Source organism: Erpetoichthys calabaricus, chromosome 7 (genome assembly GCF_900747795.2).
Source record: "Erpetoichthys calabaricus chromosome 7, fErpCal1.3, whole genome shotgun sequence".
Taxonomy (NCBI): domain Eukaryota; kingdom Metazoa; phylum Chordata; class Cladistia; order Polypteriformes; family Polypteridae; genus Erpetoichthys; species Erpetoichthys calabaricus.
The window spans coordinates 161,910,744-161,926,376 of record NC_041400.2 but is presented as its reverse complement, the minus strand read 5'-3'; the positions used below and the strand labels follow the sequence as shown (position 1 = coordinate 161,926,376).

Here is a 15,633-nt window from a genome sequence, read left to right as displayed (position 1 = left end):
CTTTAAGGATCAGTTTGTCTGGAGGTGTAATGCGTACCTTTGCTACCCATAGTATGTGAACAGGTGCAGTGTAAGTAAGAAGGTAAAACTACTTTCTACTTGATACATAATCTGTTCCCATCATCTTTTAGCACTGTTTCCCCAACTGATGCCACAGTATTTTTCGCTGACTAGCCACTGGTCTAATGCTAATGATACGCCTTCCCTAAAGCCAACTGGTGGGCATACTAATATCGCTGATGAATCAGATGCTTCCCCATTTTCTTGAGTTGATGCTGGTGTCTTTTAAAGTCGTATTATTTTCGGGATTTTTTTTAATCAATGCCTACTTGTATATCTCTCTATGCAGTTTCTGCTTTTGTGAGCCACATTCGTACCTTCTGTATCATTCCTCCAATGTTACTTGAACAATAAAAGAAAGTTTATTTGGGAAAAAAAGCTCATCAAAGCAGATAATTAGAGCAGATATTTCAAGTAAATCAGGAAAATCAACGGCCTTGGCTATCAGACATAGCTTAATAAAAAAAATTCATCAGAAGAATGTTTAAAATGCAGGTCAGAACAAGCCTACCTAAATGCAGACATGACACAGTGTTGAAATATTAAATAAAGAATAGTCAAAAGCAGGCAAACATTTTATACAAAAATAAGCTTAGAGAATTGCAAAAGTATTAATATTAGTAGTAGTGTTGTTACATGTATACACAGTGCTCTCAGTTTCTTCTTCTCTCACATCCTGTGACTTTAGCAAAATAGGTGTTGTTTACCCACATCCAAATTTAGGACAAGCTAGAGGAAAATGGCATCCAAAGGGAAGGACTAAGGTTCACACCTAACAAGTTTATGCAGCAGTCCTGAGGTAGTTCATGTGATGTTACTGTTAGGCAAGGTCCAGTGGTTCACCATCTTGCATGTGATAGTGCTCCTTTTTGTGCTTTCTGTACCTTGTCTGTTTGCCGCCACTGTAAAGAGTTAATTGTCCTCCAAAGCTGAAAGAGGAAAAAGTCTCAAAGCCATAAATTAGATGAATGATGCACTGCAAAATTGTTTGAACAAAGATGCTTTATTAGGTCTAATTAATACTACAGGAAATGAGCTGAACTTTTTGCCACTCTAACAGAAATGCTAGTTTATTATATTTCCTGTACTTGTTATGGTAAATGTGTGCCGCTGCTTGAAATGGTTCAGCTGTAACAAATCTAATGCAAGTGTTAAGCTAAAACAATTTGTAAATCTTTCATTTTGGGTGTCTTTTTGCTTTAAGTTGAAACATCGCAATAGACTTTAGTTTCTCCAGTAAGTGTAGTACAGCAGCTAGAAAATTAATGAAAGCAGTATTTGAATGTAAAACATGTATAATATATTCATCCCACTTCAGGAGCCCAGTTCAGTGGTATGTGGAGCCAGATCCTAACCTGGCTGAAACTGGTACAAGGCATGGTGGTGTTGTAGCTGGCAATTTTGTTTATTTTTTCCATTTGCCTAACAGTGATATCACATGAAATGCCTCAGGACTGCTGCATAAACTTGTTAGGTATGAACCTTAGTCCTTCCCTTTGGATGCCATTTTTCCCCTAGCTTGTCCTAAATTTGGATGTGAGTAAACAACACCTATTTTTCTAAAGTCACAGGATGTGAGAGAAGAAGAAACTGAGAGCACTGTGTTTACATGTAACAACACTACTACTAATATTAATACTGTTGCAATTCTCTAAGCTTATTTTTGTATAAAATGTTTGCCTGCTTTTTGACTATTCTTTACTTAATTGTACAAAAAGTGTAATGAACCTTTAAATTGAAGCTTTGAAGGGTGTCATATTAAACTGACCACCCGTCTGTGGACTGTAGAAGAAAGGTCTGATAAAGTGTGCTTTGTTGCTTTCCCCTTCTCTATTTCAATGGAGCAGCTAGCCCATCTGCTGGACAGCAAATTTATTAATAACCTGGTAACCTGAATGTGGTTGAACACTTTGCAGGCCTGGGGAAGTTCTTTCAAATGATGTTGTTGTACTTCTTCTGTGGAAATGTTACTTGAGACAATTTTTAAACCTCACCCAAGTTCTTTGTTAGGCTGTCTGGTCTTTTGGACTTAGATCCCCAGCAGGTAGGTTGGTTTATTTTATTTATTTATGGTTTGTAATTCTTATTTTTTTTTTATATACATATTTGATCGACTTGTTTTGTATAAAAATGTGCTATAAAAATAAATATTGTTGTTGTAGCTCTTGGTGTCTATTGTAGTGGTGCATTTTACAGAATTTGGAAACAAAGGCTGTGAAAAGTGTAAAGGTCTATACCTTTAAGTTGCAGACACCTTTCTATCAAGGTATTTGTGCACCTGAAAGTCTCTTGCTGTGCACAGCTGCCTGCTCACTTGTTGTTCAAGTACCATCCCTCTAATGCGACCGCCTCTACCTTTGAAATGTATTGTTCTATAGACAAGAGAGTTGGACATCACCTGTGCCAATCTATCTGTACCTCCAGAGGGTTGTTATGTTTGACTTAACCCCATCCTGCAGTTTTTATCAACATTTTTCCATCTTTCTCTTACCCAACACAGCATCTTTGTAATGTTCTGAGTCAGTTTATGATTACTGCTTTTAAAATATATTACATTTCCCATATAGTCTGTTTTTTTTCTGCAAATCTTAAAGATCTGCATGTAAGATTGAATAGTAAATTATTCGTCCACTGTGATTAAAAGTGGATGTGCTTTTGCCCTGCAATGAACTGGCAACCATCCAGGTTTGGTTCATGTCTTGTGCCTGATGCTACAGGAACAGACTTCATTCCTCCTGCTGTCCTGCACTGGATTAAGCAACTTCAGAAAATGGGCGAATACTTAGATGAAATTCTGGCTGCTTGAAAATTCCTGTGTCAGATGAGTAGGGCTTTCACCTCTGTTTGACAATTTTGTTTCTTATGGAAACTACTAGGGAATTTAAGATAGATAGATAGATAGATAGATAGATAGATAGATAGATAGATAGATAGATAGATAGATAGATAGATAGATAGATAGATACTTTATTAATCCCAATGGGAAATTCACAAACATGTCCAGAGTGACACCACCGTGTATTAACATAGAGAGCGAGTCCTCCTCCTTTGTGCTTCCCACAGGTACTTGCATCTCTGTCCGCTCTAACTGTGCTAAACCCGGGTAGCTCCACGTTGGCATCTGGGATGGTGTTATTTAGCCACGTTTCGCAGAAACACAACAAACTGCATTCTCTGTAGGTCCTTACATTTTTCACCAGCGCAGCCAGTTCGTCGATCTTATTTGAGATTGAGTTTACATTCCCCAGAATCACAGAAGGCACCGAAGGCTTGAAACGCCACTTTCTCGCAAGCCGCTTCTTTTTTAGCTTAGTGCCGGCTCTGCTGCCACGATACCGCCTTCTTACCTCGTCGGGTAAATATGGAACCACACCGGCACTGGCATTTGTTCTCAGCGCCCGAAGTTGAGTACTTGAATAGGCGAGTCTCGGCGTGTTAAAATCCATGCCCATGTTGTAAAAGTGTGTCCAGGGAAGGAATCCACATAAAATAAAGTGGTAGGAGTGATCAATAAATAAAAATAGAAAAATAAAAGTAGAAAAGTACACATACATATACAGTCATACACGGAGCTGCTGAAAAGGCTGCCACTCACGGCGGCGCCGGATGCACTGAATGACTGTGCGACTTCATAGAAGCCTATAAATACAGGCATAAGGACTGCTGAGTTCTCATTCAGTTTTTATGTGGCCCATGCAGAGTGGTCATCTTGAAGTTGCAAAGCACTATCAGTCTTCACAGAGTCGCACAGGTGTTGTCAGCATTTCAGAGTGCTGAAAGTCACCCTTCGGTTGGTTTATTTAGCTAGTGACAAGGATTACGCATCTCAGGCATTGATCAGTTTTTGCTGAATTGGATTTTATTGACTTTCATGGTTTTTTTTTTTTTTTTTTTAAACTAGTTTTTGTACCTACCAGTGTACAAGAAACATTTACCATTTTTGCTTATTTATATACAGAATGTGTTTATATAGTCATGTTCCACCTCACCACTGTATCTTTGTGTCTGTTAGGGCCTTGGGTTTAGTATTGTTGGCGGTCAGGACTCAGCACGTGGACGAATGGGAATTTTTGTGAAGACAATTTTTCCCAGTGGTGCGGCTGCTGCAGATGGAAGGCTTAAGGAAGGTAAGTAATGGTGCAGCGGTATGACAAATGCAATTACTTTTAACCCATAGAGGAAAGTAATGCTTTTAAAGAGATTTATGAAACATTTTTGGCAGCTACTTTAAAATGATTTCCTCTAAAATATAATAGCATCCTGCATTGAAATGAAAAATAATCCATGCTTTTGAATCCTTACCTTGCTCTGTAATCTCTCTCTCTCCAATAATGCAACTATTTTCTCACAATTCTGCCTTACTTGGTGTCTGTTATTGGTGTTTGCACATATAATGAGGATCAAATTACAGTTTTCCCTGAACATTAAAAAATACAGTAGTATGTACACACTCAATATTATTAAATTACTAAAATTCTCTCCAATCACGTGTTCAGGCAGTCATTACATTTTCAGTAGTGTAAAGTTTTGTTCACCTAGCCTGCCAGTGTGCTTAATATACCTGTATTACCCGTTTAATACCTCACTGTTAGTAATTTGTACAAGGATGACTATGCCTTTGATGTACAGTATATACAATTTACTAGATAATTCTGTATGGCTTTCCTCTGATCCACAGTGAAAGAGTCACTTCTGAGTTTATTTCATTATACCATCATGTTTCATCATTTTGCCAATATGTGATTTTAATGATTTTTTCATATTCACTTGTAAAATTCATCCATCCATTATCCAACCCGCTGAATCCGAACACAGGGTCACGGGGGTCTGCTGGAGCCAATCCCAGCCAACACCGGGGACAAGGCAGGAACCAATCCTGGGTAGGGTGCCAACCCACCGCAGGACACACACAAACACACCCACACACCAAGCACACACTAGGGCCAATTTAGAATCACCAATCCACCTATCCTGCAAGTCTTTGGACTGTGGGAGGAAACCGGAGCGCCCGGAGGAAATCCACGCAGACACGGGGAGAACATGCAAACTCCACGCAGGGAGGACCCGGGAAGCGAACCCAGGTCTCCCAACTGCGAGGCAGCAGCGCTACCCACTGCGCCACCGTGCCGCCCTCCACTTGTAAAATGTATTGTGAAATTAGCCCCAGCTAACGATTACATTTAAACATGTGGATTTTTTCCAGTATGAATAGAAAAATTTGTAGCACACTAGTGTCCATAAAATAAGACATATTTTGTGATTTTATATTTTCAACACTAACATTATGGACTCTTCTGCTTTTGGTGTAATATAATCAGCTTTTTATTACTTCTGCCTTTCTTTATGTCTTAGGGGATGAAATTCTAGAAGTGAATGGTGAGTCTCTACAGGGGCTGACCCATCAGCAAGCAATCCAGACCTTTAAGGTAACTAAACTGCTAACATTTTTCATTTCCATTGTAGGTGACTACAGTTTTAGTGACAGGTGGTCAGAGTAACTAAAGTCAGACAATCATAAGATGGTCATAATTGGCTCACTTTTATTTGCACTCCTGTGACAAGCAAGGGTGTTTAAAGATTAATTTTTAAAAGAGGAATTAAGTTTATTTTATTTATCGTTCTTTCTGACATCAGTTGAAAATTGTGATTTAAATAAAATGTTAGTCTCCCAGATGAAATCGAAAATTTACCTACAATACAATTTTTATAAAATAAATTTGCCATCGATATACATTTTAAATGGCACTGTAACAGTATGACTGTGCACAACTAATAGAGATGAACATGTTTTTCTTGTTTAAAAAATAACATTTTATTTATGTCTATCTGATTTGTTTTTGTCTTATATTGTTCATCTTCGAAAATGCTTAATTGATTTTTGATTAATAAAGTTAATTTTCATACTAACTTTTTTCTTTATTTATTTTCTTATATATTTATATGATTTTACCTAACAAACAATTAATAACATAATTAGCAAGATGAACTAATTATTGTAAATTGCTTAGAATGTAAAACACAAAAGTATATTTTTTAAAATGTATTTAGTTTTTAAACACTTGTATATTTTTTGGATTGATGTCAAGGTATTTTTACAGAATGTAACTCTTAAAATTTAGATTTCATAGTAAATTAAAAAGCAAAGAATGCAAAACACTACATATTCAATAAGTGAAAAGCAAACACTTAAAATAAATTACAGCATATCCTAAAGAATTCAGTATTGTAATCAACATTCATTTGTAAATGTTTTTATTTTACACTCCTTACTTTTTAAAATGCAATCAGAGAATCTCATTATGTAATGTTTAGAATGCTAAAATGTTAAAATAACTCACTAAGGTTCTACTTACAAGTGTTTAAATTTGGTTTAATTTTTTAGCAACTGAAGAAGGGTGTTGTAACACTGACAGTGCGGACTCGACTACGTAGTCCTAGCCTCACTCCCTGTCCAACCCCCACATTGCTGAGCCGTTCCAGCTCTCCCAACTCTAACACCAGTGGGGGTGGCACTCCAGTTCTCCTTGGATCTGAAGATGGAGATGCTTTATCCCGAAAGGGTCCAGGTCCCAAAGATCGCATCATTATGGAAGTAACACTCAACAAAGGTACATTATTGTTAACGTTTTATAGTCTTCCTAATGTATCCCAAAGGTTTCAAAGTAAAGAATTAGGTCACATTATGTTGTGCTGCCATTATTGATTTAAATTCCAGAGCATTAAAAAGACTCTTGTTTTATTTATTAACTAAAATTAAAAAGTTAAATTACAATAGGCTCTGCTTATAGCATTCCCAGAAGACAACACTAAACATGTAAAAAAAATCATTCAAGACAACACTAAACATGTATAAAAATATTGTTTTTTCATGGCAAATTTGACACTGGTGAAAATACTGCAACAATATGAGATAAATCAAGAGTCTAGGCCCTCTGACGCATTTCTACCTCTTCAATGGCTAATTTACTTGAACACAGATTTCCACCTTGCCTCAAGCTCTACAATAAAGCTCCTTCTATATTTTCTAGGACAGCAACTTTCTCCCCCTACAAATTAGACTTTATTCCCAGAGGTGGGTAGTAACGAGTTACATTTACTCTGTTATATTTACTTTGTTACATTTACTTGAGTAACTTTTTTAAAAAATTGTACTTCTAAGAGTAGTTTTACTGCACCATACTTTTTACTTTTACTTGAGTACATTTGTGAAGAAGAAACACTCTGTTACATTGGGTAACACTCGAATCGTTACTTTTTTTCCATTAGATACGCTATATTTTTGCCAGAGAGAAGCCGCCAGTGGATCTACTGCATGACTGTTTCACCAATCAGATGTAGCAATAATAATCATAAGACTCCGTTTCACCAATGAGACATAGGAACAATAATCACAAGACTTCGTTTCACCAATCAGATGTAGCAACAATAATCACATGGCTCCGTTTCACAAATCAGATGTAGCCATGCAGTCACATGACCACACACAAACTGTGGTGGCATAGCCGCACAAACTCCTCACAGACAGCGGACAGGGAAAGAAAGAATACAAGTGGAACCTCAGTTTGCAAGCAAAATTCGTTCCGGAAACGTGCTCACAATCCAAAGCACTCGTATATCAAAGCGAATTTCCCCATAAGAAATAATGGAAACTCCGATGATTCGTTCCACAACCCAAAACTATTTATATAAAAATAAATAATACAAAATATAAAGCAAAAATACATAAAACTAATTAACCTGCACTTTACCTTTGAAAAGAATCATGGCTGGTGTGAGTGAGTTTCTAAACTCTTGTGGGATATCACCCAACGGGACGACACACGGAAGAGCATCCTGAAGCAACCGCAGGCACCCAGCAATGTAGCAGTTTGCCGTAAAAGCGAATCCGAAAAGATCGCGGTCATGCTATAAACACCTGATGTTGATGGGTGATACAAGGGACATTATAAATGCGCAGGGCACAGTATTACTTGGCCACTAACCTGGGCATGACCCTGCCTGACTGCTGTGTCTGTGTATAGGAGAGTGGCAGATTCCACTACAGTAAATAACCGAGCTGTTCCTTGTTGAACCGCAGCTGTTTCAAGCTGAATAAAGATGGAGTCGCTAAAGTATTGAGACTCAGCTTCGTGTTTTGGGGTGCAAGACGGGGACTCACACGTCACAGCACACACACGTGGTCACAATGCTGTAGTAAACGGTATACACTCGTACGGATGTTGACTATATGAGTGAGGCACGCCGACTGACGATTGCCCACAATCCTGCAGCAAGAGAGAGAAGAACAATCAGCTCAGTTGTGATCACGTGACCCTCAGCGGACAAAGCGTATATGGACTACTCGTATTGCAAGACCTCACTTGTTTATCAAGTCAAAATTTTTTTTTTAATTTTAGCTCATCTTGCAAAACACTCGGAGGGCAAGTGAATATGCAGTATTATACTGTCAGTGTACAGTATATCTTGTCACTGTAAGTAGTTTGCACTGTTCAAACATACATGTTACCTATTGTAGATATTGGCTTCAAAAGCTTTGTTGTGAAAAACAGATTTGGAACTTTGTGTTATTTGTGCATCTTTATTTTGTAAAGATTTTATTTATATTTACTAATTTTTATTTCTAAAAAATAAATCATTTATTATGATCAAACAGTTACTCAGTACTTGTAGTCTTTTCACCAAATACTTTTTTACTCTTACTTGAGTAATTTTTTGGATGACTACTTTTTATTTCTACTTGAGTAATATTATTATGAAGTAACACTACTCTTACTTGAGTACAATTTTTGACTACTCTACCCACCTCTGTTTATTCCTCACAGCAGTCCTAATGTGCTTAAATTAATATAGATTTTATTCACTTTTGCAGCAAAGCTAAAAGTAAAGGCCTGGACAACCCCACCACCCATGCTTTAATTCATGTCAGTAGGGGGTTGTTTTGTTTTTTTTTTTTTTGGCCTTCTTGTATATAGGAATTGATCTCCCTATTGCCATGTATGTGCTTTGCGCCCCAGGTATAATCTGTTTGTCGTAGTTCTTGTTTCTCATATTGCATTTCAATGTTCTGCATGTTAAGTGCCATGTAATTCAACGTTTTGACCAAAGTTATTAAAAAGATTCAGAATTGAGCACATAATAAAATATGGAATTTTTCCAAACTTCTTTATTATTAGTATGTAATTGTTACATTAAAATGTCACTCAAAAATCTGCCTAATTCAAGATTTTGGGTGAAAAGTGTGTCCTGGAAATGCAGAGCACAAGTCAAAAAACAGCTCTGTACAGAACCCCAGTCTACTGCAGGGCCCTTTCACGCAAACACCCACAATCATACACACTAAGCAGCTCAGTTTGAGTCATACATTAACCTAACCTAAATGCTTTCTCTAAGTGGTTGTCACTGTAAATGATGTAGACATGGGAAGAACAGGTAAACTCTATACAGACAATGGTTGGGTGTAGGATTCGACCCCAGGATTCTGGGTCCATGAGATGGCAGTTCTATCAACATTACCACAATTTATATATATAGTATAAGATTAATTTCAGTCTTACTCACGTTTTTATCATTCTTTATAAGAAACCAACCTGGGATACCTTTATTTTCCTCTCCTTTTTCTTATCCCAATAAAGTCACAAAAACCTCAAAAATACTGCCTGTTTAAATGTTTTTGAAAGAATATCCACAAAAAAAAACTGTAACAGAAAGTTGAAGTTAATTTGCTTTGGCATTTTTCATTCCCATCATTTAATGTTTTTGGATTGAGCTACATGGATTTGACATTTGTGGTTTGTGCAATCAGTCATAGTAATGTACAGTAGGAAGAGCCTTTCATTCTAAAAATGTCAACTTTTTAACGTAGGCAATTATCTGGTTTTGTTTTGTTTTCAGAGCGTGGAGTTGGATTGGGAATTGGAGCTTGCTGCTTGACTCTAGAGAATAGTTCCCCTGGGATTTATATCCATAGCCTTGCACCAGGGTCAGTGGCAAAAATGGACAGCAGACTCAGGTCAGTTTAATTAATTTCAGGTTAAGAAATTGTAAACTTGTTTTGTTGTTTCAGTCCATGCCTTTGATAGTCTCTCTGATAGTCTCTACTGGCAGGTGCACAATACTACCCTTCATTCAAAATATTGCAAAACTGCATGATAATAAATCAAAACCAAAGGAAAAATATTTTTTTTTTGTCTGCCGAAATGTTAAAATGCAAAAACAGTTATTGGAGCCATCCATCCATTCATTCATCCATTCTTTTTTTAATCATCCTTTTCTTTTCATTTTGCTGTGATCAGATTTTTATTGAATTGAACAAAGACTAGAAATGCCCATTTACAGCTAATATGAATCATATAGTTAAAAGAAAGACCTGCCAAAACCCCCACATACTGGCACCAAAAGCCTTGTGATTACATGTCATCAAAAAATGATTGGAAATAAAAGTAAAGGTAGCAAACAGTCATAAGAGAGGCTGCGGCCCAAGCAGCTTGTGAGCAAAACTCCATTGTCTAGCTTTCTCTTGTTGGAGCCAGATGCACTATAGATGCTAATGTAGTGGGTTCCGGAATGGCCAAGTTATAAAAAGATGATTTTCTGAAATTGAAAGAAATCCGAACATTTCCAGTGATAGGTCCAAGCTTACTTTAGTAGCAATGGTGCCCAAGGAGTAAACCTATTCAGAAATGAGAGGAAGAGCACAGAGGTACAAGAGGAGAAAAATACTGCACATTAAAGTGTTATTAATTGAGAAGATCTGGTAGAGTTAGTCAGAGACACAAAACCAAAAGGAACATATAGAGGAAATATCCAGAGTAGCACTTTCAAGTACAGTAGCACATACAAGGAGTAAGGCAATTTTCCAGAATAAAGTGTATCTGCTGTTGGTTAGGATTACACGTATGATCTTTGGAAAAAACATAGATATTTTTAAACGTATTCTTTTTAGGAAAAAGAGGAAAAGAAGGCAGGTCACCCATCCATATAAGTGCAGAGTGAAGCTGTGTTATGTAAGGTAATACTGTATATAATGCTATGATTGTATTCATGTGAGTAGATAAGGAACAAGATAAATTAAAAAACTGACTGAAATAGAAAGAGGAGGACAACAATACTCCAAATATACTGAGCATATAGTTGGAGATTAAAAAGGGGGAAGGGGTGCAACATTACAAGCCCCCAGTCATTTAAAATATCAGCAAGCATACAAATACCTGATTTGCCCAAGCTAGATAATAGATGGAGCATTCCCAGTTGTGAAAAGTTGAATAGTTGGAATGTGAACCTGGACAAAACCCTAAATGCACCACAACCCTGTTTCTGTTGTAAAGGAATAGGATAACTGAAGGGCAAGATTTCAGTTTCTTGGAAGTACAGGTAAAAGAACAGAGAGAAATTGAGGAGACCTAATTAAGTTTATTGGGGAACCAGAATAGTGAATTGACAGAAGTGTTCATCCAATTTTGATCAGAAGTACAAAGAAAGGGTGACTGCCAAATGGTAGAGTTCCAAGTGTGATAGGTCTGGCTTTTCCCAAATTAAGGTGATAAAAGGTCTTTCTCTATACCAAGGGATAAGGGAGATATAACCTCAGGCCAATCTTTGACAAAATTAAAATAGGACAATATTCTTTTTAGCACTAACTAATCAAGAACAGAAAGACCAGAAAAAAGAGGTGAGGTGTCCGTTATGCAGCTCTGCACCTGGCAGTAGCTGGTAACCACAGCATGTTGAGTTGATGTAGAAATTCCACTGGCAAGATATCTAAACGAACTTGCTAGCAAGATCGATCAGGGAAGGGAAGATTATTGACAAAGGCACTGTAGGGGGAGAAGGGCAGACTTGGACCGGTTTATTTTATAACCTAACAAGACTTCATATGAGCTTAACTGTTCAAAGTTTGTTTTTTCATTTCATGATTACAAGGGGCTAGAGTTTATCTTTGTAGCATCAGACATAAGCCAGGAATAACCACTGGATGCCAGTACATTATGGGAAAATTCATATACAGGGTTTCATACAGGTCTGGGGAAACCTAGAAAGTCTTGAAAAATAAACATGCTAAAATCCAGTACTGAAAAGTCCTGGAAATTCTAAAAAAAATTAAATGGTACTTAAATGTCATTGATAATTTTAAAGTGAATTCCAACAATCACATATCATGAGATTAAACATCTGATATTTTGTCAACAAAACACTTGTTTCTTGTAATAATGACACATTTATTGACCTCGCACAAGTCATGCTAAGGACATGGGTAAACTTTCCAGGAAATGTTTCCTGATAGTGAGACCATAGAGAGTGGTACAGTGTGCATGGATGCCCTTCTGAAGGTATACCTCTTAATATCCATCTGCAACAATTTAATTCCTAAAATATGGCAAAATTATTTTTATGATCATTTGTTTGTCTAATACGTAGGTCACCAGCATCCTAACATGGTAAAATATTCTGTATTTTTTCATGTGCTTTAAACGGTTGAGTTTGTAAACTGCACTCGAACAAAACATGCTTTCTTCATGATATGTTTGTATCTTTTGCCTGCACACCAAAATATTGGCACAAATTAGCTCTGTGGATGCCACATGTATAATGGCACATTCATTGTCCAGAAAAATTTTTTAATGTATCAGCCTTATGTAGAATTGCATAAATAGTGCGTTACTGCACTGTCACTTTAGACAAATAGCATGATTTTCATAGTCAGTTTTTGTAAGCAGTCAGCAATTTAAAATAGGCCACGTGTTTGAGCTTGCATGTATTACTATTGGGTTCATATAATTTTACTATGGATATTCAGAACCTGAGTGTAAATTAGACCCAGGCTTTTGTGCTTGTTGCTTGTTGGTGCTGGAACAGTCATAAAAAGTCCTGAAATTTAATATGTACAGAAGTGTACAAACCCTGCACATATTATTAAGTTACATTAACCCAACCAGTTTTCATTTGCTATTTTGACTAATATACCGGTACTCATGTTAGGAAGATCAGAGGGGATACTGCAATAACCCCCATGGACTTGGGGACAGAGACGAGGCTTGGATAAAACCAAGGCCTAGAGATCTGTGATTTAGAACTAATAACCACAGAGCCAAACATAACTATAATAGAGAGCGAGAGAGCGAGAGGTTAGGAGCATGTGCTGATACAGTGCATTGCCACACCCATCACATGACAAACCACCTCAGGACCCCAGGTTAGGACCCGAGTACAGCCCTGCAACAGGTGACACCTCAGCACCACACTAGTTCAGATGGAATGGAACCAGTGTGAAGTTTTTTATGGTGGCTGGAGTGCCAATTCTGCCACCAACCCTCAGGTTTTTCCCAGCAGGTTGGAGGGCCTACCTACAGGGCTGGATGCAGATTAACTTCATACCCAGGACAAAACTATAATAGTGCACTTAAAATAGAAAAGCCTTTATAGATAACTATGAGTCTGTTTGTTTTGCTATAAATAAGGAAAAATAGGAGTAAAGTGAAAATTATTGGAGAATGAGAGAGAAACAGATTTGGAAGGCAGCACAAGAGGTTGGGGTTGGGACTCTGTTGTGCTAATTACTCTTTCATAGCACTCTGAGCTAGAATTATGAATGTTGATCTGTTAAAAAAAATGAACACAAAACAAATTTAACTTTAGAAAGACACAAGGTGATGGAGTGATACATCCTAGAAATACTCAAATTAAAACTAAAAAACAATTATTTACAAAGTAAAAGTGGAATGAAAATGCCTGAATGAAACTTAGGTGACCATTTCCTTTGCATTGATCATTGTAAAATTTCTAAATAATGTGAAGTTACACAACTTTGCAATGTTATTAACATGCATTACTATGTGTATATAAACACTATATATATGTATATTTGTAGCTAGAAATCCGCAAAGGGAGACGACGAACCATTTATCTTAAAGTTATGTATTACTAAGCTTTCACACCCTACCAGGAATCATCATCAGAGGAAAATGTTTAGGTATACAGGATTCAAAGGCAATATGTAACAAATGTGTAAGGGGGTGGGGGATAATAAGGTGGAGTTTGGAGGGTGTTGGTCATAAAGTCTTATTTAATATGTGGATTTTTTTTCTTTTTAAGTCTCCATATGCCTTGTTTATGTCTAAGTGTCTCTTGATGCTGACCCCCCACCTTCCATATTTCATTGTAGAGCAAATCAGAAGTTGAGGAGGACTACAAAAGATATAAAGATAATAGACAGGACATCCTACAGTATATAAATGAAGCACCTCAAAATAAAAGGTGGTCAGTGATTTAAGAAGACCTCAGGGTGTCTCATGGTTTAGAGAGGAACACTATAGTGAATTCCATAAAGAAAGGGTAAGCACTTTAAATGAGGGACCTGTGCTCTTTAAAAGAGGAATATGAAAACAAATGAAGCTCAGATGATACAGCTTGTAGTGTTAATAGGGTTTCAAAACTGTCTAATGAAGTAAGTTGAAGAGGCAGAGTCTTTTCAGCAGGAGAGACATGAGAAGGCAAAGAACAGGTGTAAAAGTACATGTACATGTGTTTAAATATAATTTTTTGCCAATCATTTCTATTTTACTTTTTTTTTTTTTAAACCTATCTGCAGGTGTTAAGAGGCTTGTACCTTTGTACATTGTTTCTTTGAGACTTGACATTTTAGCTGAAGTTTTGAAATGTGTAGAATTCAGTTGCACTTTTGTTTTCTATTTGCATTTTGACTTATTTTATTTTGTCATGTTTTGAAAATGCTGTGATAGTATCTTGTTCTTTAGCAGGCATTGACATTTTGGGCTTTCATGGCCGTGATACATTATTAGAAGCTACTATCCCAGAAATCACACTGTGTGACAATCATCAGCACATAATATTTCAGCCAAAGCCATGTGTCTCTCTGTCTATGTTTTTGGATTCAATCTAAAACCTTGCACAACTGCTTCTCTCTAATTCTTTCTGGTTATAATTAATTTCGCCTGCTTTCTTTAAGACTGTGATTTTTGTTTGCATATCAGTCAGCATTCAGTCGTTTGATTCCTGGTGTTGACCCCTGCTAGTTCTTTGGCGTAAGACTTCATCCTCCAGTCCTCTAATTTTACTAGCTCCTGTGGCTTGCTAATTCCATCTACCGTATGACAGAACAGCAGACTAATGTTTGTCATAAACTATATAACAATATAAATCACACTTGCTAAATAATATATATGCAATGCTTTACGCCCAGTTAATATAAAATAACAAGTATATCTTTCCATTTTTATTCCTGCTCAGTTAGTTTTCTCCATGTGTTGTGCTTATAAATAAATTTAGCACTACAAAAAATAAATCTTTTATAGTAACTCTTTGTTTTCCTGTTCCACTTCATGTGTCACAAAGTCTGCATTCCATTTGACAAAATTACACAGTGTCCTATTTGAAGCTTACCCAGTAATTTAATTGTTTAGAATAGCAGTGTACATTTTTTCCGCTTCTTTTTTACAGTTAATTTTCTTTGGAATGCTTTTAGGGCTTGCTTTAGTTAATCTGAAATTATAGTATCATTCTATGAGCTTGCATAAGTTATATTGTTTATGTTGTTAATGCAGATAGACAGAATTTGTA

The 15,633-nt window shown here is 36.7% G+C and overlaps 1 protein-coding gene across 2 annotated transcripts in view; it reads left to right on the top strand.

Moving 5' to 3' along the window:
• pdzd2 (PDZ domain containing 2) overlaps nt 1-15,633 on the top strand; it is a 366,506-nt gene that overhangs the window by 262,997 nt on the left and 87,876 nt on the right. For both annotated transcript variants that reach the window (XM_051929601.1, XM_028805633.2), the window contains exons 9-12: nt 4,073-4,187; nt 5,413-5,486; nt 6,443-6,668; nt 9,952-10,069. In XM_051929601.1, coding sequence (XP_051785561.1) covers nt 4,073-4,187; nt 5,413-5,486; nt 6,443-6,668; nt 9,952-10,069 — 533 coding nt within the window. The remainder of the gene's footprint in view (nt 1-4,072; nt 4,188-5,412; nt 5,487-6,442; nt 6,669-9,951; nt 10,070-15,633) is intronic.